The sequence below is a fragment of the Pygocentrus nattereri genome, chromosome 23 (genome assembly GCF_015220715.1).
Source record: "Pygocentrus nattereri isolate fPygNat1 chromosome 23, fPygNat1.pri, whole genome shotgun sequence".
NCBI lineage: Eukaryota > Metazoa > Chordata > Actinopteri > Characiformes > Serrasalmidae > Pygocentrus > Pygocentrus nattereri.
The window spans coordinates 9060984-9088334 of record NC_051233.1 but is presented as its reverse complement, the minus strand read 5'-3'; the positions used below and the strand labels follow the sequence as shown (position 1 = coordinate 9088334).

The window sequence follows — 27351 nt, the reverse complement described above, 5'->3', positions numbered from 1 at the left end:
CTGTTGCCATTGTTCGGATCAGACGTTTGGCGGTGGGGGTGTGAGGCCGGAGGACTGCGGGACCTAGAAGGGTTTACACTGGCTGCCAAAGGAATTCATCCTCCAACGCTCTGTCTCCCTCTTTTTAAAAGATCTTTCCGTCCTCACACACTCTCTTAACATTTTACATACGACGTCCATCACCAGCACATCAGGAGTGACTTAACAACGAGCTGCTAGAGTGAGGTCCAGGAGTGACTCAGCCACACACTGATACACACACCCCTCTGACTGAGTTAACATTGTTTATGTTTACTGTAACATCACTGTTCATAGGAAATAAAGGCTTCGCCCAGCGCTCAGTTAAACACCTTCTACATATATATTTGCACAATTTACACAGGGCATAAGTTGACCGGTGCTATTCAAACGTGTAATGCACACACACTTAAATGTATGTAGATACAAAAGTTTTGGCACCCTTGGTCAAATTGCATGCTTTGTTGATTTTCTATATGAAAATAGGTTGTTCTGAGTTTAACATATTGGAAATATAAAACGTGCCACAACTTGATAAATAAATAAATCAATAAATAAATAATAATAATAATAAAAAACAACGGTAATTATGCATTAAAATACACAAAGCGCAGATGTTTCACTCAGAAAATAACCATAAAGTATTTTTCTCATTAGAACTGATTTGCATACGTTTGCATAAAAATACATATATAATTTGTACAATAATATGTATACAGATCATAATTAAATAATACATATAATTTGACCGGTGGTGTTTCAAACGTGTACCAAGGGTGCTAAAAGGTGTGTGCGAAAGTTTTGGTGCCCTTGGTCACCCTACATGTTTGAATACCACCGGTCGAATATGTGTGTGTGTGTGTGTGTGTGTGTGTGTATAAATATATATGCTATTTCCCCAGCTATGTTATACACACTTGTGTATGAGTGTCCCGTTCACTCAGCAAGTCATATTGCTCTCTCTCTCTGTCTGTCAGAACCCAAGCACCCCCCCACCTCCTCATTTTCATTCCTCCGTTTTGATGAATGGACAGGGGGCTTCGGCACGTGTTACTCTGAATGGAGTCCCAGAGGGGAATGCTGAATAAAAGTTGGCTAAGCCTGGAGTGTGGCAGAGCCTGATCTACATAATGGTGAGGGACCGTCAAGGACGGGGCAAGTGGTCGGGGGAGGGGGGTTTTGGAAGGGGGGGGTTAGACGGGGTGTATGGTACTGATGGAAGAACAGTCGAGGGTGGGTGGTGGGGAGGGGGGGGTGGTCGACATCTGCCGCTCCTCTCCTCAGAGACCCCGGGGTGGATCATGTTGCATTGACGCCTGGACCACAGCCATCTGCGTCCTAACTGTCGCCCAGTGCGCAAAGGGGGCCTTTAAAAAGGGAGCCAGATACGGGGGCCAGGAGTTCAGTGTGGCCAAGAGCCTCAAGGCGTTCACAGCGGCTCATCCTCAACCCTGAAACTTTGGCTCATCAGGACTTTCCCCAAAGAGCTCCCGGATCTCCAGTCCGCCACCATGCCAAAGGGTTTCCTCGTAAAACGCTCGAAAAGGACCGGGCCGGCTTCGTACCGGGTGCGGGAAGAGGAGAGCACACCGCAGGACCCTCAGCGCACAGCTCCGGCTCTTCCCTCAGACCCCCGCAGCTTTGTTCAGAGGACGCCGGCTAGGTGCTGTTTCGGCGGCCTCCCTGAGCTCTCCTTCCTCGCCCCCTCTCTGAGCCCCACGCGTCCAGACAGCGAGGGTTACAGCAGCCAGCACCCGGCGCATCAGCACCCCGAGCTCTTCCCAGAGCCGCTTCTCGGCGGCTTCGCTATCAACGGCTCTCCAGTGTCGCCTTCCCTGCCGGAAACGACCGCGGAACCAGCTTCCTTCAGTGAGCCACCGAAAAAACGAGCCGCCCCGAACAATGAGCCGCCGTCCGCCTCGAAGAAGCCGCGCTCCTCCTCCAACCAGGAGAGGAGAGCGAACGTGCGGGACGCCGTCACTACATCGCCCGTGCTGGGGCTTCGCATCAAGGAGGTGGAGCCCGAGGAGGAACCCAAGCGGCTCTCCAGCTCCAGCCCCCTCGGCGAGTTCGTCTGCCAGCTGTGCAAGGAGAGATACCCGGACCCCCTCAGCCTAGCCCACCACAAGTGTTCCCGCATCGTCCGCGTCGAGTACCGCTGCGACGAGTGCGACAAGGCGTTCAGCTGCCCGGCCAACCTCGCCTCGCACCGCCGCTGGCACAAGCCCAAAGGCGCCGGGCTGAGCGAGGCGGAGAGCCGGCTGAGCCCGCGGCCGCAGCCCAGCCCTCCCTCCTCCGAGGACGACACTCCTTTTGGCTGCCCGCGGTGCTCCAAGAGGTTCCGCCGTCAAGCCTACCTGAGGAAACACCTCGCCCTCCACGACCGCAAGGAGGCGCGAGTCCACCAGGCCGCGCCCCACGCCCTCAGCGCCGAGGAGCCACGCCCACCAACCACGGAACTTTCTCCGGAGCTTTCCCCCGGCCTCGATGCCGCGGAGGCGGCGAAGGTTCCGTCTGCTGCCATGTTTCCGTGCCGCTTCTGCGGGGAAAACTTCTTCTCCTCGCCGGGGCTGACCAGACACATCAACCAGCACCACCCCACAGAGAGCAGGCAGATGATTCTACTCTCTAACGCGGTCTGAGGCTCTTCAGCGGCGGCCTGAATCAAGACGTTCCCCTCAGAAACGTTTTCTCAGGCAGGACAGGAAACCTCAAAAACATTCCAAAAATGTATAGCGTAGTCATGGTGTACATTCCCTTTTTTCCATAAAATGATATTTATTTATTTATACATTGATTTATTTATTGGTTTATTTATTAATGAATGTATTTATTTAACGTTGCCATTTGCCATCGTGTTTTGTTAGCATGTTTCCCATGATGCACATTGCCTTTGAAATGACTGAATCATGTAACTTTGAAAAAAAAAGAACCTTTTATACTTTTCTACACAATAAACTTTATTCCCCTAAATGTCACTTTGTGTGTGTTTTTAACAGAACTTACAATTCAAGGTCCTAAAATCTACAAAGCAAATTAAAGAAAACTCATTTTACACATTTCTGTCAACAGTAATGTGAGGCTGAACACCTTGTCGCACTGGGAAACAGCATCAGTCAAAGTGATTTGATGGGAAATGGTTAATTGTAGAGAAACTTACTGGCTGATTTCTTTACAGTGGTGCTGATAGGAACCAGGGGTCACAATGTCAACATATTTTATTTACCACCCAAAACCAGCGCTGAGCCCCCACGTTTCTGCTGAGTGTTTATGTGCAATGTTGATGATGGAGAAATGGTGATAAATCCGAGGAAATACGTTTTGTTTGTGGACTGTTTTTCCTCACAACAACCTACATGTACCCCTCCACCATGAATTACTTTCAAAAATACATGTTTTAGACCAAATCCTTGCCTCTAGACTTTGGTAAATCAATGTATCAGACATCAGGCATCATATTCATAGTCATATAATTACTTTCTGAGAGGGAGCATTTAAAGGCACTAAACTCTTCAGACGTCTGGTTCCTACCACCACCACTGAACAATTCTGGCTTGGTAAGTTCCTCTAGAACAGAGCATCTCACACCAAACCGCTCTGAATCACTTTGCATCTCAAACAATTATGTACAATTCTTTGGTGGAATTCCCCTTTAATTCAAAACAAAGACTTTGTGATCAGTTAAAGAAAAGTTATCCAAACTCAGCCAAATGAAGACAAAAAGTTATTTAGAAGTTTGAATCCTTTCAGTATTTCTGCAGGTATGTCTGCAAGATTACTTAAATGAAGTCATTCAAAATACAGAAGTCTGAATGTCAGGATTTGTTTACAAATCCTTTTTTAAAGCAGGTCAGTTTTAAACTGTTTTAGGCTATTGTTGGGTAATTTTCCACAGCATGATTGAGAGAAAACCTTAGAAATGTATAAAAAACACCAAATCATGATATCTGTGATGCGATACACCCCAAACTAAAAGAGTAAACAATGCATTGAATTTCAAAAGTAAAATAGACTATACAACTGAATGAGAATGAAATGTATTTCAGGATTTCAGGAAGGTGAAAACAAATTAAAGAAAGAAAATAATAACAACAAAAATAGAAAACAATAATCTCAACAGGCTGGCATGTTCACACAAACACACATGACCTTAGAAGCAAAAGCTCAACTAAGAGAAAAGCTCTGAGTTGAGAAAGAGAGGGAGAGCGAGAGCGGTGGGGGTGAAAGTAAGTACCTGCCGGGGTCTTATCTAACACAGACTTGGTCGAGGCAGTTATAGCAGTTGGACATATTCTACATGTTGCCGTTGTGAGTAGAAAACCTCTTATCTCCAAAATATTAACTTTACAGGAGAAGGAAAAAAACCTACTTTGATTTTAATGCAACTCAATGGAACCAGAGTTTTTTCCAAGTCATTTTGGGTCGTTTCTTTTGGTCCATTCATCATGAAATTGACATGAAATCTAAAGGGCAACACGTACTTTCAAACTATGTTCAAAGCTGAAAAATGACAAACATAGAGATACGAGGTTTTCTTCCAACAGCAGCAACATAGAATTGCTGATTCATCATTACGATTCAAAACTGCTGCAATGCAGACTTGTTTGGGCTCAGAAACGAAACTGAACACAGTGCCATTGGTGAGATTCAGCCAAAAAAGATAGTGTCCCTCTTAATGACCAACCCTTTTTTCTACAGCAAACAGGTTTTGTGCAGCAGAAAGCAAACAATATTATTTATTTATTTATTTATTTATTTAATACCCGCCACCACCCCCCTCTTCAGAGGACTAAATTTTCTTTATAACTGGTATAGCAAATTTCTTTTAGTATATGCTGCCATCATGTAGAGGGAGGACAACAAACAAACAAACAAGTAAACAAAAATTACAAGGGGGCATAAATCAGAAAGCGAACATTACTGTTCGAGCGTGATGATTGGTTGGCGAGCGGAGCAGCTCATTGGCTGTTCATCATGGACATACACGAGGTGCTGTTTTAAACTCCTATAACTCGAGTATAAAAGCTCTTACAAATATAACAGCAGCGTTAAAATGTTTTACGATATTCAGTGTTCAGTAAATCACTGCATTCATTTACATTAAAAACGTTTCAACATTTATGGTTTTGCTCAAATGCTCCATTTCAACCCATTCATTTTGGTTTTAAACGCTAGAGGGCGCTGTCGAGCGAGTCCAAACTGGATGGGTTGATATGGAGCACCTGAGCAAAATGATAGTTTATAAATGCTTAAATATTTTGAATGTAATTTTAATGTTATTTCCTGAACAGTGAATATCATAAAATATTTTAACAGCCCTGTTATAGTTTTAAGAGCTTTTATACTCGAGTTATAGGAGTTTAAATCGGCACCTCATGCATGTCCACGATGTCAGTGAGCGCATGCTCTAGCACTAAAGCCTCCCTTCTGCTGCCCAAAACCTGTTTGCTATAGAAGAAAGTAAATATTTAGGTGATTTCTTAGTTTTTTTAGTGAAATACATCCACTTTTTAAACTTAAAGAAATGTTGTTTCTTTAAAAGTGTTAAAAGTGTTTAGAAACTATTCCAAAATTCCGTTCCCTCCCTTCCCCTTCAAAATAAACCACACTGAGTTAAGATGCACATGAGGGAAGTTGGTTAATAATGGAGGTGGTAGAGATGATTAGAATGATGATGAATGGAAGGAGGATCTTCAGCTTCATGCTTTAGATTGTTGAGTAATCTGAAAAAAAAAACCAGCAGGAATGTTAATATTAGTAACTTTGAAGAGGCAAAGAAACCTAAAAGTGAAAGGCCTCATCACTGTCAGATAAAACCAGCTGCCCTTTATGATTCGTGAACATTTCATGATGAAGGTATTTATTGAAATGAATAAAATCTTGTTACTGTAACTTCCATTAAAAGTTACTTCTTGGAGGTAGACGTTTTCTTCCCGACAGTGATGTGTTCTTCATCAGGTTACTTACCTCTACAGTGATGTTGTCTTCTCTTCGGCTGTCTTCACTGGGCCTCCTTAGCCTTCCTCCTTTTCTCCAGCAACTCCTTCTCGGTTTTCTTCCGCTCCTGCTTCAGCTTCTTCAGCAGCAGCCGGTGCTGCTGGTAGGGTCTGTGGAGGTTGTTTTGTGAGGTGTAGTCTACCACTCTCTGATAGGTCTTTCTCACAAACTTCATCAAATTTCCCGCTGCTGTCTTTGGCCTTTTAGCCTCCTCTTCTCTCCTCCTGAGCAGCTCCCTTTCCACCTCAGCCTCTTCAGCCTTCCTGATCTCCTCCCTCCGTCTGGCTGCTTCAGCTGCTACCTGCACAGGTGATACAGGACACAGGTTCATATTCATTAATAAGAGACGATATACACTTTAGTTAGTACAACGCCTCTAAAGGGACATGGGAACATTTTTTATTAAGGCGTGGCCACAAATTATGAAACTGAGGCCATGTGACCCTGAGAAACTTGAGTCAGAGCCTCAATATATTCGTTTTTGGCCTTGATATGTTAATTAGTTGCCTCAACATATTAAATTGTTACCATGAAAAACTTAAATTATGGCATCAATATAATAATTTGTGGCCTCAAAATATTAACTTGCGGCATTAATATATTAATTACTGACCACAGTATATTGTGGCCTTAATATAATAATTCAAGACCTCAATATATTAATTTGTCACCTCAAAATATTAACTTATAGCCTCAGTATTTTATGTAGTGGCCTCAATATATTATGTGAAGCTAAAGGCCAAAAAATAAAGAAACAGAAATATAGACATTATTGCAGTAATTATTATTAGATATTGTCCAGGCCTACATCCCACCACCCCTCTAAAACCTGTTTACAGCTGGACCACTGTTAGACCCCCACCTTCTGCAGAGCTTCGCTCTGTTTATCCTGCGTGTCTTCCTGCAGATGTTGGTTCTTTTGGGTTCTGTCTGACCGCAAGTTCTCCGCCGAGCTGGAGGAGCAGTCAGAAACCTCCAGGCGGTGAAGGTGCTCCTTCCACAGCTGCTTCCTCTTTTCCTCCTCCATGGCCTGCCTCCTCCTCCTCTCACACTCCTGCTTCATCTTCCTCTCAATTCTGTCCTTCATCCTCTCCTCCTCTGTTCTTTTCACCACCCAACACAGGCCTTCCTCCTCTTTCTCCTTCTTTTCCTCCACAGCGCTCTCTATCCCCTCTCGTTCTTTTCTCTCTCTCTCTTCAGCCACTCTCCTTCTCTCCTTCTCCTGTCTCCTCTCTTCTTCTCTCTTCTGCTCCTCGTTTTTCTTCTCCTCTACAGCTCTCTCTCGCTCTTCCTGCTGTCTCTTTTCCTCCTCCAACTTTCTCTTCTCTTCCTCCTCTGCTGTCTTTTTCTTCTGCGTGGCCTCTTCATTTTTTCTCTCCTGCTCTTTTTTCATCTCCGCCAGCCATTTCTTCAGCGTTTCTTCAGCATTTCTCCTCTGCTCTCCCTCTTTACTTTGGTTCTCTTGTTCCCTCCTTTCCTCCTCTCTCATTTCTTCCTCTTTTCTTCTCTCCTCTTCCTCTTTCCTTTGCTTTTCTCGCTCCTTCCTCTCCTCCTCTCTCATATCATCCTCTTTTCTTCTCTCCTCTTCCTCTTTCCTTTGCCTTTCTCGTTCCCACCTTTCCTCCTCTCTCCTTTGTATCTCTTTCTTCTGCCCTAGTCTCATCCTCTCCTCCTCTTCAGTCTCAGTGTCCCATGGAGTGTCCAGATCTGTGTCTTCAGATCTGTGTGCCCCTGTGTTCTCCACTGTGCTCTCTTTGTTATGAAGGTCCGTTTCAGGCTCTTCTGGATGTTCTTGAGCGTCTCTTCTTGGCTCCTTCTTCTCCTCTGTCTCTTTCTCATTAGCTTCTTTCTCTCTCTTCATTTCGTGTCCATATGAAATGTCCCTTTCTTCCTCAGAGACTGAGTCCCATGGGCTTTCTGTTTCTTCACCCTCATTCTTCTGCTGTTCTGTTGGGATGTTCTCCTTCTTCCTTTCCATCACTCTTTTCTCCTCCTTGTGAGAGATGCTGGAATGTTTAATCTCATCTTTGCATTCCTTTTTTTGACTTTTCATTTCTTCAACATCTCCCCTCCTATTCACTTGGTCTTTTTCCATCTGTGCTTTCTCCTCTTTCACTGACCTCTGCTCTCTCGCTCTCTCTTTTCTCAAACCCTCCTCAGCTCTCAGCCTTCCCTCTTTCTCTTTTCTCAAACTCTCCTCAGCTCTCAGCCTTCCCTCTTTCTCTTTTCTCAAACTCTCCTCAGGTCTCAGCCCTCCCTCTCTCTCTTTTCTCAAAGCTTTCCTCAGCTTTTCATTCTCTGTCGTCAACCTCTCCACCTCCTTCTGTAACTCCTCCACTTGGTGGTTCTTCATCTCTGAAACCACATCTCTTTTCTGTTTAAGGATCCTTACGTTCTTTCTACAGGCTGCTCCTTCATTATCTTCTGCAGTCCTCTGTAGCTTCTTCCTTTCTCTCTCTGTCTGGCTCCATGTAGCTTTTTCAAAGTTCTTCATGAAGCTTTTTCCATCTTCCACAGAGCAGCTCATCCTCTGGAGAATCTCAATGGCCCTGCTCCTTCTCTCTGGCTCCATCTGCAGCACAGTGTAGAATACGTCTTTCTGGACTTTCATCATCTGACGGATGGAGGTGGTCTCTTCCTCAAGTCTGTTCAGCAGCTCACTCTTCAGCTCCAGAAACTCCACCATCTCCATCTCCTGGGTCTCCATGGCTTTCTGGGTGTTCTTTCCCACCACTGCTGTGTTGTGGTCATGGAAACCCTTCCTTGTGTTCAACGTCTCTGCTTTCACTTTCTTCTGGGGCTCCTCCACAGAGGAGCTCATGGTCCTTGTCCTCCTTTGTGGGTCCATCAGCAGAAAAGTACAGAGCGTCTCTTTCTGGGCGCTCATCTCCTGACGGATGATGAAAGCCTCTTCCTCAATCCTCTTCAGTAGCTCACTGCTGGTGCTGGATTTTAGGTTCCTCTGCTGGTCTCTCTGTCCTTCACTCTCCATATTCACACTGAAAGATATTGAATAGAGATGATTAGAGGTGTTTAGAATGAACATGATGGTGACAAGACATGACAATGTTGTCTATTAATCACATATTAACTGTAATAACGTTAATTACATGAAGATCCAATGGAAATTCATGACTGATATTATTAAATTGGAGAGGGTGCTATTTAGTAAAGGTAACGGTTAGTCTGCATACATACATATATATGTGTGTATATATATATATATACATATATATATATATATATATATATATATATATATATATATATATACACACACACACACACACACACACACACACACATACCAGTCACTTCTTTATGATCACCTTCTTGTTTCTACACTCTTTGTGCATTTTATCAGCCCCACTTACCATATAGGACCATTTTGTAGTTCTACAGTTACAGATTATAGTCCATCTTGCTCTGCAAACTTTTTAGTCCCTTTTCACCCTATTTTTCAATGCTCAGAACCCCCACACCTTAGTCTCACTACTGGACTGAGAAAAGTGCACCAACCAAAAATATCCAGCCAACAGTGTCCTGTGGGCAGCGTCCATTGACCACTAATGAATGACTAATGACTAGAGGAAGACCAACACAAACTGTGCAGCAACAGATGAGCTACTGTCTCTGACTTTACAGCTATAACATGGACCAACCAGGTAAGAGAGTCTAAAAGAGTAATTGACTGGACTGTAAATGGACACGGTGTTTAAAACTCCAGTCGCACTGCTGTGTCTGATCCACTTGTATCAGCAAGTCAGTGTCACTGCAGTAGGATATCAAATTATGCAAAGAAATAGATGGAGTATAATAATAGAACTACAATAGGCACCTATATGATAAATGGAGAAGACCTATATAAACATGTGTACATATATATAACCACACAAACACTATTAATGTATTCAAATGGTTCTGTCTTGCTCTTCTATGTAAAGTTTTATATATAACTGTTCTCTTTACTAAAGAACCAAATCATTCTTGTTTCACATTCTTTTTTCAAAAGTACATATGTTCAGTCATGATACACAGAGATACAGAATGTGTAAGTACAACCCCAATTCCAATGAAGTTGGGACGTTGTGTAAAACATAAATAAAAACAGAATACAATGATTTGCAAATCCTTTTTAACCTATATTCAATTGAATACACTACAAAGACAAGATATTTAATGTTCAAACGGATAAACTTTACTGTTTTTTGCAAATATTCACTTATTTTGAATTTGATGCCTGCAACACGTTCCAAAGAAGTTGGGACAGGGGCAACAAAAGTCTGGGAAAGTTGAGGAATTCTCAAAAAACACCTGTTTGGAACATTCCACAGGTGAACAGGTTATTTGGAAACAGGTGAGTGTCATGATTGGGTATAAAGGGAGCATCCCTGAAAGGCTCAGTCGTTCCCAAGCGAGGATGGGGCGAGGTTCACCACTTTGTGAACAACTGCGTGAGCAAATAGTCCAACAGTTTAAGAACAATGTTTATAAACGTGCAATTGCAAGGAATTTAGGCATTTCATCATCTACAGTCCATAATATCATCAAAAGATTCAGAGAATCTGGAGAAATCTCTGCAAGTAAGCAGCAAGGCAGAAAACCAACATTGACCTGTGACCTTCGATCCCTCAGGCAGCACTGCATTAAAAACCGACATCATTCTGTAACGGATATTCCCACATGGGCTCAGGAACACTTCAGAAAACCACTGTCAGTGAACACAGTTCGTTGCTCCATCTACAAGTGCAAGTTAAAACTCTGCCATGCAAAGTGAAAGCCATATATCAACAATATCCAGAAACGCTTCTCTGGGCCCGAGCTCATCTGAGATGGACAGACGCAAAGTGGAAAAGTGTCCTGTGGTCTGACGAGTCCACATTTCAAATTGGCTTTGGAAATCATGGATGTCGTGTTCTCCGGGCCAAAGAGGAAAAGGACTGTCCAGATTGTTATCAGAGCAAAGTTCAAAAGCCAGCATCTCTGATGGTGTGGGGGTGTGTTAGTGCCCATGGCATGGGTAACTTGCACATCTGTGAAGGCACCATTAATGCTGAAAGGTACATACAGGTTTTGGAGCAACATATGCTGCCATCCAAGCAGCGTCTTTTTCAGGGACGTTCCTGCTTATTTCAGCAAGACGATGCCAAGCCACATTCTGCACGTGTTACAACAGCGTGCCTTCGTAGTAAAAGAGTGCGGGTACTAAACTGGCCTGCCTGCAGTCCAGACCTGTCTCCCATTGAAAATATGTGGCGCATTATGAAGCGCAAAATTCGACAACGGAGACCCCGGACTGTTGAGCAACTGAAGTTACACATCAAGCAAGAATGGGAAATAATTCCACCTACAAAGCTTCAACAATTAGTGTCCTCAGTTCCCAAACGCTTATTGAGTGTTGTTAAAAGGAAAGGTGATGTAATACAGTGGTAAACATGCCCCTGTCCCAACTTCTTTGGAACGTGTTGCAGACATCAAATTAAAAATGAGTGAATATTTGCAAAAAACAATAGTTTATCCGTTTGAACATTAATTGTCTTGTCTTTGTAGTGCATCGAATATAGGTTGAAAAGGATTTGCTAATCATCGTATTCTGTTTTTATTAATGTTTTCCAGCTTCATGGGAATTGGGGTTGTAGTTCATCTAAACAGAAACGGTAACATCAGATGTAATAAATGTATAAATATGGCCTACCTAACCATTCAGTGTGTACATTCACTGCGTTTGTAGCTGAAATGTCTCCAATGAACTGTCCTGCCATCTGATGGTGGCCTGGTTCTTTATTTAGTCACTGGAGCACAAGGGGTGATGTCAGCGCGCTCGAGTGTGGCGTCACAATGCGAACTGCTACACAGCGGCGACGTCAATCCCGCAGTGGATTCTATAGAAAAGAGTGACGTTCAATTGCAAATGAACTCCCAGTGAGATTAAACGGCCCTATCAGAGCTGCAGGGGTCTTTTTCACTGGAGGACCTGCGCTTGGTTCTAGTGTAATTAAATATAACTAAATATGTCTACATGCTGGTAGTGATGGATCTTTTCCACAGATAACAGGGGCTCCAGTACAGCTCGGATTAGTCCTCATATCATATTTAAAGCTCCACACGTCACTCAGTACCGGTATCAGCACAAACCTCACACGCTTCGTTTTAGAGAAACTTACAGTCAGAGCTGTTCACAGTGCGGGTGATAGGAACCAGGCGTCCGCCTCTAAAAGCTCCCTCACGGGAAATTATTACATGAAATGGTCATGAATGGCTATAAAACATGTTTTATGATGGTTTTATAATTAACGTTTTGTCTTAAAATGAATTCGGATCCGCTTATTTTAATCCCTGGCGGAGGGGTACATGCAGGGCGTTTTGAGGGGGAAATAGTCCCAAAAGAGAAACGTGTTATCGTCAGATTTATGATGTTCAGCATTACATAGAAAACTCCGACGACACGTTCACTGGTGGTTTTGGACAGTAAATATAAAATGGCTATGTTGCTGTAGTGACGGCGACCCCTGGTTCCTATCGGCGCCACCCTGAAGAGATACGAGTCCGTAAGTTTCTCCACTGTGAACCGTTTCGCCTCAAACCGCTCCGACTGACTGTTTACACCTCAGTGAATGGATCTCATTCAGACCCCCTTGCCGTCTGTTAGTGGCAACGGCATCACAGGAATGTGCTAAAACTAAATAAACTCGCCGCCTCGTTTATCCCAGCATCCTAGTTCAAGCCCAACTTTTAAAAAGTCCCGTGTTAATGCGATGTTGGGATGTGGGCATGTTTGAATTTCACAGCCCCTCAGTCTAAAGGACCAGCCCACTTTACTCTACTTTCACCAACTGTTACCTCAAAGCTAACGTTGCACCTCTTTTTTTACACCCCGAAAACTCGACAAGTTTTCGTGGTCAGGTCGAAATGACCTTAAACCCAGCCTTCACGTTAAAAGCGAGGCCCCTATTTCGTTCTCTAGAGGTGTGACTTGGATGTAGACGCTGCGTCTGGAGCCGTGTTTGTTTCTCCCTCCTGCCGGGGAAGAGATCATGGCGGCGGCCGCCGAAGCGAGTGCCAGCAGCGGCAGCAGCGACACATCCAGCACCGGCGAGGAGGAGCGGATCCGCCGCCTGTTCCAAACCTGCGACGGAGACGGAGACGGGTACATTAACCGGTAAAGAATGACAGCAGAAAGTGGGCCAGACTGGAGTTTCACTTTCTGACAGAAGTTATTCTCTTAAATCTGCTCTGCGTCTAATTAAAACTCGGCTAGCTGTAAATTAGCTTCGTGTTTGCTCTCCGGAGGTCTGAGGCTGAAAGTCGGCGAGCTGGGCTTCACTTTGGACCTCCTTTCGGCGAGCGGTAGTCACGCTGTCGGGGTAATTATTGCTCCTCGCAGCCAAACCTTGTTGTTTAACCGCGTTTAAGGCGAAGTTTGGCTCGTAAACGTGTCCGTGTAACTTGGTGGCGCTAAACGAGGCAGTTTTAAGTTGGTTTAGCTGTGACTTCCGAGCTCACTGGGATGTGGGGGCTGTACCTGGCTAACTGCTAACCTGGCTGCTACAACTTCACCTACAGTTTGTCCAGAAAACGGCGATTTTCAGCAGAATTGAGGACCTTACGGAGCCAAAAACACCGACAAGGTGCACAGCTGCGTTTTAAGGAGAGGACAGCTGCAGCAGACCGTGCTGCTTCAGTGGCATCACGTTGATAAAGTTACCGTAGTTCATCATATGAATGTAAAGTGAACGTGGACCGATCAGCTGTAACGGCAACGCCGCCTCCTCGTGTCTCCACTCGCCGTCCACTTCATCAGCTCCACTGACCGAACAGGAGCAGTTACAGCCTGTAGTCCATCTGGTTCCCTGACACTTTGTTAGCCCCCTTTCACGCTATTCTTCCCTGATCAGGACGCCACCGAGGATTCTTACCATCGCAGTGACACTGACGTGGTGGTGTGTCACTGTGTTGTGATGGTACGAGTGGATCAGGCACAGCGATGCCGCTGGGGTTTTAAACGCCGTTTCCACTCGCTGTGTCCACTCTATTAGACACGCCTACCTTGTCTTCCACGTTGTAGATGTGCAGTCAGAGCCAGTAGCTCACCTGTTGCAGCTCAGTTTGTGTTGGTCATCCTCTAGCCCTTCATGAGTGATCACAGGAGCCTTTAGACTGGTCATTTTGATTGGTGGACTATCCAGCAGGGATACTGGGGTCTTTAAATTACTGCAGTCTATGCTCTCTTCTTAATGAAGCGTGCAGTTGGTCCTTAAGTGCTGATGATATACACAGTATGTTCTGAAACAGTAAACGGGAAAAGTGTGAATTTAAACAGACACGAAGACAACACTAAACACGAATCGTATAATATATATATATATATATATATATATATATATATGTGTGTGTGTGTGTGTGTGTGTGTGTGTATGTATGTATATAATAGCAAAGTAGGCAGAGAGTTGAGCATCCTGACAGCCTAGAGGATGAAGCTGTGCCCCAGTCTCCTGCCTGATGGAACGAGGCTGAAGAAGCTGTGGAGTGGGTGAGTGTGATCACCTGCCCTGCAGAGGACTTTTTAGGTGAGACAGGAGCTGTATATCTCTTGGAGGGAGGTGCCAACGATCTTCTCAGCAGCTCTTACAATACGCTGGAGTGTATTGCAGTAGGACACAGTGCAGGCACCATACCAACACGGTGATGCAGCTGGTCGGTGTGTGTGTGTGTGTGTGTGTGTGTGTGTGTGTGTGTGTGTGTGTATATATATATATATATATATGAATGTATGTATGTATAATCCCACATTTTGGAAAAGTCTTTTAACCAGCTGTAATCAGTCCGTGAATAACTGGTTTGTGGTAAATGGACAAACCGAATATTCCTTTCTTTTCAGTGGAGCTGTGACGAAGGCAGTAAGCAGAATATTGCGTCAAAAGTTCAAATTTCCTAACTTCCTAATCATCTGTGTTTGATAAAGTAAAAACCTTTTTTCTATGGCTAGAACTTAAAAAATATAGAGGTAATTAAGGGGTTAAAGTGGTTAATAGAGGTCATTAATAAAGGTAATAAGGAGGGGGTGTGGTGGGAGTGCTGGGTTTGTCCCGCTGTCGTTGCTACAATATTTGTTAGGCCGGCAAACAATTTATCGATGTTACTTAAAACCTTGATAATAAAAATCCTGGGCAATGAATCTTGTTATTGATTCTAGCCATGGGGCAGAACATTTTGCAATGTCGGTTGACCTCCTCTCCAGGCAGATGAATCTGTTTTTGTTTGTTTTTTATTTTTTGGAAATTTTCTCCCCAATTTTAGTCGTATCTAACTCCACCTGCTAGTTAGGACTCCCCAGGTTGCACCATAACACCAGCGCTAGGAGGTAGGAGGGTGAAGGCTAGCACAGGCTTCCTCTGAGACCTGTGATGCGCCTCCACATCTTTTGGAACTGCCGCTCACGCAACATCATTGGAAAGCCGAATGCGCTTGGAGGAAAGGTATCATGTTGTTTTTAGATTTCGTACTTTTAAATTATTAATAAAAGCTTCACAGGGTGGGTCACAGCTGCACACCCACCGTATTTTAGCCTGTTTTTTATCTCCTGATTCAGTGATACTACTTCATTCATTTCTAACAAAAGATCTTACGTAGTGCGGCATTAAAGTCGGTGTAGGTCACAGAATGTTCATATGTATTTTAGTGTTCATTCACACAGGCTAGCTGGACATAAGTGAGCCCTATAAAGGTGAATTCCGCAGTGTGGGTTCGGCTGTGCTGTGCTCCCCACCACCACCACAATCCTCTCACCTCAATGTGATCAAAGCGTGATCAAAGTCTTGTGCCACGTGGTCTGAGGAACATCAAACACACGCCTGTGACGTCACCTCCAAAAGCGGCTTCAGAAATGAGCTCTACTCACAGGAAATGCCTGCAAGCCCGTGCACTGGCCTTGGAGGCCTGCTTGGGAGAAAGTTGTTTAGCTACAGCTTCGCAAAACACTTAACAATCACTGCCAAACCCTCTAATTATTGGAGCTTATATGAACTCCAGCACACAAATGGGCTTTCCAGGGTTGAAAGCTTTCGCTTGAAGCTTTAAAAGGTATTAGCCGACGCAGACTGAGCTGAGAATTGGGCCCTGTTTTTTGTAGCTTTGCGTTGATCCTGTTTTGGTGTTATTGCACAAATCCACAGCTTGTGATTTCCCTGGTAGAGTCAACAGAGTCAGTGGAATTAGGCTGGTGGTTCTGCGCTAAAGTTTACTATTACAGTTATCTTGAATGTTATCAATCAGTAAATGATGTTATTTTTGAGTTGAAACAGTGATCAGCAGCTTGGGTGCTGCTCCCTTTAGAACCCAAGCCTAAGGGCAGGTGGCTCGGCTGATGTGTTACACTGTTATCAAGTGATCTGTATCTTCTTATTCAGCACAAACTCTTTGCCATAATAGGAGTTTGCATGTTCTCCCCGTGTCTGCGTGGGTTTCCTCCGGGTTCTCCGGTTTCCTCCCACAGTCCAAAGACATGCAGTCAGGCCAATTGGACATGCTAAACTGCCCCTAGGTGTGAGAGTGACTGTCTGTGTCTGTCTGTCTGCCCTGCAATGGACTGGCGACCTGTCCAGGGTGTATCCTGCCTTCCGCCCTGCTGGGATAGGCTCCAGCACCCCCATCCCCACCCCCCACCCCCCAACGGAGAAGCGGCTTGGAAAATGGATGGATGGATGGATGGATAGTTATTAAATATTAATTACTACTAGTTGTTGTATTACAGCAAGTAGAGCTGGTGTTCTTTTTTAATAAAGGCATCGTGAATGCCGATGAGTATCAACAAGCTTCAATACATTATGCTATTCACTCTGGAAAACATTTGATTGAAAGGAATTCTACAGCAAAATAATGAGCCCAAGCTCACTGTTGAGAAGATCAAGGCTTATTAAACAAAGAAGCTGCTGGTGTTCTCAGCAAAATGGACTGGCCTCCCCAGAGCCCAGACCTCAGAATATAGACAGACAGACAGCAGTACAAAGCACAGTAAAGAGCAAAAGGAACAGCATAAATACAAAGTAAAAATAAATAGTAGAATAAAATAAAAGGTACGAAAACAGTAAACATAACGCGCAGTACAGAAATAAGAAGAGTTGCATAAATCCCCAGTGGAAAATGCAATGAATATTTGAATGTGTTTAGGATTAATTGGATCATGAGAAGCAGGAAGTGCAACCAGCTTCTAAGACTGAACTTGGGAGATGTGGAAAAAGTCCCTAAAGATTTCTTTGTTTTCTCCTTTTTTTCCTGATTTTTTGACTTTATGGCCGTTTTGACTGGAAATTAAGTTCAGCTCTGACTTCTGCACAAATCTTTCTTTTGGAAAGATTGACTTTTTTGAAACTTTTTTTTATTGAAAGAATGAAAGAATACAGAGCGAAACAGAACGAACAAATAATTTGAACAATAAGCCACTTGGAGAACTTCACTGGGAGCCCCTGGAAGTCTCTAAAGTCTGTTTTCAAAAGTTTGAACAAGTTTGAGTGAAATAAGTTAAATCATCCTCTGTGCAAAACACACTTAAATACAACATTTCCCTGCAAATTTTTGTTTCTGTTTATTTGCTGAGATGGGAAAAAATCCAGCATAAAATAATACGTGCTGTAACTTGTGCACAGGCTGTGTTTTGTTTTTCCCCCTAATATGTTAAATTCAGCAAATAAACAGAATTGGTTTGATTTCAAAGTGTAAATCATTTCTACAGGACTAAATATATTACATCAACACAGTTACTGCCAAAAGTAAGTACAGTGAATATGCAGGTGTGTCAGTGTAATATAATTGGTTGGTGATGTAGATCATGTTGAAATGCCTGTTAGATCTACTATTATCTGCTATTGTTTTCATACTCTCTTGTGTCTAAACTTGGCCTCATCTTGACCAAGAGGTTTCTGGGTCTTAAGTGCTGTTAAGCATCACAGCAAAGCTGTTCTAATAGACTGTGAGTAAATATTGGACTTGTCCTGGCGCCTGGCTGAGAGAGTGGCTTTAGCTAATCATCACACACTAAACGGTCTTATCCTGGGCGAATTCACAGAAGCATATCATGTATGGTGTGTTTGACCTTAATTCAAAATGGTCAAACTATGCAGATTATTGATTTTCTGTTTACAGTATAAAAGGTTACCCTGTAAAAATGCTGTGGTAGTTGGAATGTTAGAACTGATTATAAAAGCAAGCATTTTAAATTAAAACTCAATCTGTTTTCCAAAGTAAAAATCCCAGAAGTGCTCGATTTACTGTCTGTGTCTTGACCCTGGCGTAGGCCACCGGAGCCCGCAGTTGAACAGCGTCAGCCCTGACCCTACACGTCCTCTTGGGGGTGCCCTAGAGGAGCTCAAAGTCAGTAAGTTTGTGGCCATAAAGCTCCACGCTTGTCAGTTGAATCGGGACAGGACCAGTACTGTCACTTAGCGCAGTCCCTGTCCAAAAAGCCTGGGCACCAGAGATATCGAAGAATGAAAATCAGCAATGGGGTCCGCAGGCAACAACACATCAGCTCCAAACTGCTGGTTAAAGGGCTCTCTCGGATGCTCCGGAGGAGTCCTTCCCTGACCTGCTAGGCCATGGGACACCTGAAGATGCATGGCTTTTCCTAAATAACTGTGGAGGCACCTCACTTGGCCAGGCTGAGACTTCACTCGTGGCTTCCCCTGAGGTCTACATTTCGAACAAGTCAGGTCCTGACTCGATACCTGTTGGTATCCGGACCCCTTCGTCCCCACCTGTTGTACCTGGCTTAGAAGGCATCGTTTCGCCTTGCCTAATGGCTCGTCCGCCTCCTCTCTGTGGAGAGCTGTAAACTTTGAGTAGTTAAATAATACTCCCTGGGGATTTTTGTTAATAATACCATGTTCTTTCCTTCTTTCTTTCTTTCTTTCCTTCTTTCCTTCTTTCCTTCCTTCCTTCCTTCCTTCCTTCCTTCCTTCCTTCCTTCAGGAATGACCTGTTAATGGTGTGCAGGCAGCTGAACATGGAGAACTCTGTGGCTGAGATCATGTGCCAGCTTGGGGCGGATGAACTGGGGAGGATTTCGTTTGAGGACTTCACGCGCTGCCGCATGCAGCTGGTCAGCGAAATCCGCAAAGAGGAGGGCCTTCTGTCCCTCCTGTCCAGTGACTCAGACAAGAGGAAGCTCCGAGAACGCATCGCCTCCTGGCCCCCCAGCAGCGAGAACAGTCTGGGTGGGTGGAGGACTTACAAAAAGCTATGAACCCGCTTAAGAGTGAATTCTGTATGTTTTACTTTATACAGAAGGCCGTTGTGTACTTTAGCACAGATGAACAAATTTTGTACGGGCTACTGACCGCTGTAGTGCAGCTGTAATGTGCAGTGTAATTACAATATTAGTATTTAGCCCTCATCATTTCTGAGAAAAACAAGTATCTCCAAAAGGATAACATTCCACTGTTTTGAAGGTACTTTCCTTTTTTACTTTTAATTAAGTTCTTTGCTTTTAATGAAGTAAAATAAGAGATTTTGGTCCGATTAGTTTTGAAATGTTATTACTGGTATATTTGTCATGACGTCTTCACACACAGGAAACAGCTGCTGCTCAAATGATGTAGAAAAGTAAAAACAGAAAAATGGAGGTATGATATTCACTTAATACAGTGCTCATCTGAAATATGTTCGTGTTCCTCAGGTGCACTCTCGGCGGCTAAGGAAAGCTGGGAGTATGACTCGGGGGCCAGAGACCTGCAAAGTCCAGACCTGCCATCTCCTCCTCAGCAGCAGCGGCAGCAGTGCTCAGTGCTACTGCAGAAGTTTCTGGAACAGCCCGGCAGTGTCTTGGAGCATCCAGCAAGCCTGCACAAGCTCCTCTCACAGCCTTCAGGACGTAGCACTCCTGTAGGTGGAGGCTATCTGGATCTGGCCAACACAGTAAGTGTGATGTTATACTCTACTCGTGGTGGTCGTAGAGAAATGTGGTCGTAAACGTAATGAAGTCACAACAAAGTTTAAAGGCCTTTAAGCCTGAAGACCTGGAGTCTGATCATTTGTTTTTAGTCCAGTATAAATCTGCACTGTGTATGGTCTTTACAGTTTGACAGTATGTTTGATGTTTGAGGAGTTAATGGCCATCTGTAATTGGCTAAACCGGAGTTCTCTCAGTAATAGTAGTTGTGTTTCAATATAGGGCTGGTCATTGACAGTATTTATTGCTATCCTGGCAAATTACATGGCAGTGTGCTGCTTTTTTATTGGCAGTACTTCTAAAAATACTTCCCAATTGCATGTTCGGTTGCAAAAAAAGCTTAAATAGAACGTGTAATTGAATTTAGTGCCGCACAGTATGTGAAATTTTGAATGCGAATCACTAGATTCATAGTATTTGATGGTATTTTTGAATGTGGTACTAATTCTCCTGTTCCAACTTGTCAGATGCTAGAAAGAAAATCAATTTTGTGACATTGTGTATGAAAATTTCTTGAATTATCTTGATATTACTTTTTTTCCCATATCAGCTGCATTGTGCTGTGTTGTTATTGTCATTGAATGTGTCCTGTGGTGTAACCTGGTGTGAATGTCCACACAATGAGCATTCAGTCTGGACTGTTTATGAAACTAAGAAGAAATAAAACGGGTGCTTATCTTAAACAAATTGGCCAGTCAACTTCAGTTTCTAAAACAAATCAAGATCCAGTAGTGCTTTAAACAGAGCACAGGATGTGGGATGATGAAGACTTGTTGCAGTACACTTATGTCGGCAGCAGGGGGCAGTGTTTCTCAACAGTGTCATGACGGCTCTCATTCTGTGCTGAAGGAGAGTTGCTTTGTTCTGCTTCTGATGTGGAATAAACCTGGCTTAGTCTTCGTAGTCAATGTCTTTTGTTGCCTGTTATCTCATTTTTGGGATCAGGTTAGCATTTTCTCTTTCAGTGGTTGCTGTTAGTAATGGACGGCTGACAGGGTTAAAACGGCATGGTTTGTGCGGCTTTCTGTCTGCTCCATATGTCACTGTTGTCTGAAGAAAACCTCATCTCCATTTTTTGACTTTTTTCACTTTTTTTTACATAATTTAAAAATGCCTGCTGTCCTTTACATTGTTTGTAAATTTCATGATGAATAAACTGAAAGAAATGACTAGAAATGACTCAGAAAAAATTCTGGTTCCACTGAAAGTAAAGTCCATTTTTTCCTTCTCCTGAAAAGTTACCGTTCTGGAGATGCGAGGTTTTCCTCCGAGAGCAGCGATATTGATTTATGAAGGCATCTGATTTCATCAAAGATCCATGCATGAGTTGCCGTGAAATTGGCTATGCATATTTTTGCTCCACATCAGAGCTGTAAATTTCCCGTATCTCAGTCTTGAGCGTGAGTTGGGGCGGAATATTATGACTTTCATGGTCTTCTTCAGATTCTCAGCACTGCATTTGAAGAGGAGCCCTTTTCTCTCAGTTGTGGCTTTAATTTACACACTTCTTCATTAAAAATTTACTGAACGGTTGACAGGATTTTTGCGCTGTGTAGGAATGGGACTCTGCCCTTTTAAATCCTGGCTGTTTACCATCTTGCTTAATTTCCTCTGAAATGTGGAGATACATAGCAGCACTTATGCTGAAAGGAAGATGTGGGTAAGAAAGCAAAATATAAACCCTGTGTGTCAAATCCGGCCTGTGACAGTCCTATTGAGCCTGCGAAATGATTTTCTATTCTTATTAACCTGTTTCACCCTAAAGATGCACTACAGTTCCCAGCATGCACTGCAACAGAGGGTTCTGACCATCTACCCCCAACAATAATTGTGTAATCACTGGCCTATAGGTTCCAAATGGGCAGTTGAAGGAAAAAAAAAAAGACCTAAAACAATGAATTTTTATTTGGAATTGTTTTTGAATAAGTATTCATTGCCTGTTTTGTTGTTGTACTTTTGGCCTATTCTGAATAAACAATGGTTTAAATGACCACTGTCCCAGTGGTCATTTGGCGGAGGGCAGGAAACACCCCTGGACAGGTTGCCACTCCATCGGAGCCTCTTATTCTAATCGTTTATTATTTTTTCGGTTTTATTTTGTTCTTTATTACTGTTATCCTTAGCAAAGGCACCAGTCACAAACGAAACCCCACAGTGACAATAACAACAGTGACTCCACGTCTTTAATTTAGTCAGTTTCTTTGCACGGCTGCGATATTTCACCTTCCAAAGGACCTCATGACACTTACAAGCACATGATAACAGCGCTACTACATCTCCTCGAGGCATGATTTTAAATGGACTGTCAGTCTGTGACAGTTTTTCAAAGTTAATAGAAAGTAGAATTTTCTGTATGAGTTTCATTAAAAAGACTTTTGAGGAGAGTATTGATGTAATGAGCGACAGGCCAAAAGCACATGCGAGGTAATTGATCAGCGGACTAAAGAGATCAGACAGATGGCTTTCGTGGACCGTCCCCTTTCATTCTCTGGGACGATCAGTCCGTTCCACATTCATTTTGCCCCCATGTGCTGTCTGGCTACATGCTGACACCAAATCTCATTATCCTCTACTTCGCCCTGCTCTTTCCCCCCACAGCCATAATGCCTCCATCAGTCAAATGCCTCTGGGCACTTTATCAAGGTCCAGTCTTGCTTAACCCTTAGAAGTCACAGCTTTTTCCAGAGACGGAGAAGCCTGGTGTGAATTTGTGTGAATGAGTTTTCATTCAAATAAGCGAAGAAATTTGGTCAAAAGTCCAAAATCTACACTTTTAATATAAACTCTATGTTTGTGGCTGTGAATTGAGACCTTTATTGTTTTGGTGATTTGAATTTGAAGAAAAGTTATTGCGTGCTCAGTCTTACGCACAGCCATGATGAAAAATCATCCTGCATTTTTGCCCTGTTTCCCAGTTTACTTATAGCAAAGCAGATTTCTGACCATGTGTGCCCACATTTGAGCTGTTACAGTGTGAAACCAGCCAAACCAAAAGAAAGCGACACAATATCACAAAAGCCTGGACTTTAGTAAACAAGCTAGGTGTAAAAACAGCCTTACACATTGGGTGACGTGATTTCATACATTATACTGATGCACTGATCCGATACTCTGGAAAGAGAAGCATTCTCCTGCTTTCCAGTGCCTCACACCTTCCTCGGTTTACCTTCTTTTAAACCAGGGCTGTAACAAACATGAACCCACTTATTTCTTTCACTTTCTTGGGAATGCACTTATACTTAAATATGGCTTTTCGACAGCACTGAATTTGTGAGGATTGTGATTTAACGCTGTTAAAGCTTGCTGGGATGTACAGAAAGACGTGAGTTCACTGTAGGACAGCATAACTACGCCACTTGTGTCGTCACTCACACTTGGTCACAGGAGAACAGATCTCTGGTCGCTCCACTCAGACAGGATTGTGTAACTCCACCTTTCAGATGCTGCTAAAGTATATTTGACTTGGCGACCCTTTTTTTACTTGTCGCCCCCTCCTTCTCTAATCATGTCTTAAAACTCGGTAGTGCGCCCTCTCCTGGTGACAGCAGAGCAGTGTCGCCTTTTTTGAAGTAGAAAACGCCACCAGGGCTTTCGGTAGAACGTGGTGTATTATATTGAACATTTATCGAACATTTCTCATCGCTCTATTGAGAAGTTATATCGCGATAATTATCGTTATTGTTGTATCGCCCAGTCCTACTTATAGCTTACTGCCACAGTTGTTTCTCTGTGCTGTGGTGCGTGCAGGAACTTTTCCCTGTACTGTACCAGCTTCGTTCCATATGTTTGCTTTATTATCAATTTCACGTAGTTCTAGTTAAAGTAAATTCGAATAGTGTGGTTAAATTAGCCATAAATAATAAGGTCGCCTCCTTTTAAAAACTCTTAGTTTAAACGTCCGATAACAAGACAAACAGCCGGACTCCTGCTGGCTGATAAGAGATTATTTCACGCCTGATGCGGCTGCTCATGGCACAGCAACTTGAAATATTTACAAAGCTAAAGTTTCAAGCGGTGAACTCGCACTTTCTTTTAATGTTTAGATTTCAGATCTTTACTGTTGCACTGAAAAGTTTACGCTAAAATTATAATTGCTGTTTATTTAGCCGTTGCATTATCCAGAAGCTTATTAATAGCAAAGTTTTTATTTTCATTAATTCTTGTTTTACATTTACTTTTTTGCTCCAGTTACAGCCTCATGTTGGGCACAGTGAGGAATACAGAACTGAAATAATAAAAGAATAAAGTACTGATATCGGATCGGTACTAGGTATCGGCCGGTGTCCATCAATAAATTGATTGAATGTTTTACCTCAATTACATTATTTAAAAATTTTTATTTATTTATTTTTTTTACCCTCATAGCTCACTGAAAAGGTTTGCACTGTAAATACGATCTGCATATCTTAATAGAAATCATCTCAACAGCCAGGTCAGGAATTCACACGATGTTTTCGTCAGTCCAACTCGACGTTCATCGTAATTTCAATAGAGTCTGGCAGCAGACATGCACTGTCAGTCAGGTGCAACTCTCAGCCCCAGTGACGTCACGTGCACATGCACTGTGTGCCTCAATGGCAGCAATGGCTCAATGGCACGGTGACTTTTGTCTGCTGCTGCTTAGCAAGTTCATCACTTTATCCATTTTTCGTCCATGACACGGCTAGATGATTACATTTAATGCACCTCCCTGTTGAAAAAAATCATAGAACTGGTTCCTGGTGGTTTTCAGTAGTCTCTAATGGTATTCTATGATTTCCTGATGGGTTGATGTCACAGTGTAAAGGGTTCGGATTGTTTTATCAGGTGTTTTTGGACTGATTCCAGGTAGATTTGATCGTTTCCTAATGGCCTCTATCGGCAACCATCAAGCTAATTCCCATTGGGAAGCAAAACCATCAGGTTTTATTCCTAACGGCCCTGCAAACACAGTTACATTGCCTCAACGTACTGTTTTGGTGCCCACGACGTTGTCCGCTTGGTGCTCTCTACATTATCGCAACATTGAAATGTCATTCCTCCGAATTATGACAACATTGTCTGACAACTTTCTAGGATCCTTAATAAGTTCTACTTGGCAACGTTCATATACATTCAGTGTGACTCTTGTTGCCCAGCGGTAGGTGGTTCACTGTAGTTCCTCATAAAACTGACAGAAACACTGTTATGTTGTGGCAGAGCAGCACTGACATCATCAATAGGCTGGCGGTGGTTTTCAGGCTGCTCCCAGACCCTTCTCCATAATTTCACGCTGCTGAGACCTGGTAAACATTTGGGGTGATATTTCTGTCCAAAAATTAGAAGAGGCTTATTCTAAACCTTCCATGTTTGAAGAGATCTCGTAAGAAATGGCTGAACGTGGCTGTAGGAGAGCGAGGCAGCAGCGTTGGAGAACAGTTAAAAAGTCTGAAAGCAAAGTTTAAAGAATCTACAACACAAAGTTTATGTCGCCCTTTCTGCGGCGAGCTCGAACACATTCTGAGCCCAGCTGACCGTCAGTGAAGCTCCGTGATGCTGGTGAAGATGGAGCTGAAAGCTCCAGGAGCGACTGGCGTTCGTTGATAGTCGGCATTGTTTTCCTCTGGTCGAGCCGCATGAAGCAGTGTGGCGCGTTGGTCTTTTGTGCGTGCAGGTCAGTTTAGGAGCTGATCTGTTCACACTGATGTCACATACAGATCACATTTAAAGGATAATGTGAACAGCCAATCACAAAAAATCTATTTGGTGAGAAAATCGGATTTGGGCCACTTGGACCTGCTGTGTTTACGTATCCTTAGCTGCCATGTCGCAGAGTGGACGTGGTGGAATTACATGACGACACGTGCAGTAGTGAGTTTTTAAGGGGACAGTGCATGATCACACAGAGCGTGGAAAAGATTAATAGAATTTAAAAACATGGAAATAACCGACATGGGCAAGATTACGTCGGTTAGATGTTCTGAATGTCGGTATCGATTACTTTTCCATTAATGGCCCAGCCCTGCTGGATACAGTACACTAAAATATGAAGGCTCGTATTTCCATCTATTGATACTGAAATCGTTACACTGCTATTAAATTGTAGAACAACAAACTAACTCAGATTTCCAAAAGCTAAACACTTTTGGGCTTGAAACTGTACTTTTTTACCTTTTTTTTACTGTTGATTTTAGTGTTTTTTTCTGTTTTCTTCTAAGATTATATTAAGATTATATTTGGTGAATGGAGGAACAGCAAAGTAAGAATTTCATTATACAGTGTAACGCTCTTTTCCTGCTGTGCACATGACAATAAAACTCTTGAACCTTGAATCTCTTTCAGAACTTTAGCAAATCCAAGATATTCCTTTTTTTTTTTTTTACTTATAGTAATTCCGTTCAGGGTTTGATTGGGAATACCCTACTAGAAATTGGTGATAGATCCGTGTAAACGAGCACTTTGCGCTCAGTGTGCCCTGTTCTCTAAATCTCTGTCTGCTCTTTCCTCTTAGGTAGTTTATCAAGATCCAATCCTGTTTAAGGACAGCAGGCTTTTAGCTTCAGTTAATGTCAGGCGAAGAACGCTAACATAAAGCTTTGGCATTTGAACCCCCTCCCCAACGAGCTTACCACAACAAGATCAGCCAATCCCATCAGCACCGCCTCATCCATCGCCGCGGTGATTCATGTCCGTCACAGGCCGCTGGGCGCCATCTCATTATCGGCCTCGTTAGGCTAAGAGCTTCGAGCTGCAACCTCGGTAATCACTCCTGGATAAATACATCTTCTGGATGCTGACTGTGCCAAACAGGCCGACCGCTGTTCTGTGAGGTTGTGTTGATATTGATGGAGATTTGGCGGAGAACGTAAACCGGGTCAAGTGTGTAAGACGCAAGCCCACATATTGGCTTAAAGAGAAAAACTCTCGCCCCAAATATAGTTAATCAGCCAAGACTTGTTTGGTGTCTGAAGTTTCTGTTTGTTTTTGTAGTTTTGTGTTGCCAGTGTTGGAATGTAATGGAAGCTTATAGATGCTCACTTCCTTTAACAGTCAATGTCAGTTATCACTGTGTTAATAATCCTATGTTTTGTCCATTTTTATAGTTTGTGACATGACATGCACCATCAGTATCCTCTAAAATCATTTAATAAATACATGACAATTTCTTTGCGTGAGTAAAGAAATTACAGCTCATAAAGTTCGTCCAAATACAGTTCTTTTTAGGCGTCTATGCCTTCTAGACTATAAAAATGTCAGGTGATGCAACCGTCCAACCATGTAGACAGATTACATCAGTAAATAAAATGTTTGAAACCTTTAAAATCATTCTGAATTTCAGAAATATGAAATTCTGATTTTCTCAAACTTCATGTGATAACAAAGGACTTTTACTCTGGCTTGTTTTAAAGACTGGGCAGATTGCTGCGTCACAAGGA

General features: G+C 43.1%; 4 protein-coding genes across 4 annotated transcripts in view; 2 read left to right on the top strand and 2 right to left on the bottom strand.

Moving 5' to 3' along the window:
- Positions 1–634: 634 nt before the first annotated feature.
- LOC108430398 (insulinoma-associated protein 1-like) lies at positions 635–2981 on the top strand. The gene has a single exon (XM_017702860.2). The coding sequence runs from the start codon at positions 1530–1532 to the stop codon at positions 2658–2660; it is 1131 nt and encodes a 376-aa protein (XP_017558349.1). The 5' UTR covers positions 635–1529; the 3' UTR covers positions 2661–2981.
- Positions 2982–5395: 2414 nt separating this feature from the next.
- On the bottom strand, positions 5396–7172 carry LOC108430397 (vicilin-like seed storage protein At2g18540). The gene is made up of 3 exons (XM_017702859.2): positions 6878–7172; positions 5986–6316; positions 5396–5741 (listed from the first exon to the last, which is right to left on the bottom strand). Exons 1-2 carry the CDS (start codon positions 7100–7102, stop codon positions 6020–6022), a joined length of 522 nt encoding a protein of 173 aa, XP_017558348.2. The 5' UTR covers positions 7103–7172; the 3' UTR covers positions 5396–5741; positions 5986–6019.
- Positions 7173–7946: 774 nt separating this feature from the next.
- On the bottom strand, positions 7947–11789 carry LOC119262277 (reticulocyte-binding protein 2 homolog a-like). Its single transcript, XM_037533684.1, has 3 exons — positions 11711–11789; positions 8167–9014; positions 7947–8008 (listed from the first exon to the last, which is right to left on the bottom strand). Exons 1-3 carry the CDS (start codon positions 11716–11718, stop codon positions 7947–7949), a joined length of 918 nt encoding a protein of 305 aa, XP_037389581.1. The 5' UTR covers positions 11719–11789.
- Positions 11790–12878: 1089 nt separating this feature from the next.
- mcc (MCC regulator of WNT signaling pathway) overlaps positions 12879–27351 on the top strand; it is a 185819-nt gene continuing 171346 nt past the window's right edge. Inside the window, exons 1-3 of the mRNA XM_017702946.2 lie at positions 12879–13174; positions 18979–19223; positions 19685–19923. Of these exons, the coding sequence (XP_017558435.1) occupies positions 13050–13174; positions 18979–19223; positions 19685–19923 (609 nt within the window). The 5' untranslated portion in view covers positions 12879–13049. The remainder of the gene's footprint in view (positions 13175–18978; positions 19224–19684; positions 19924–27351) is intronic.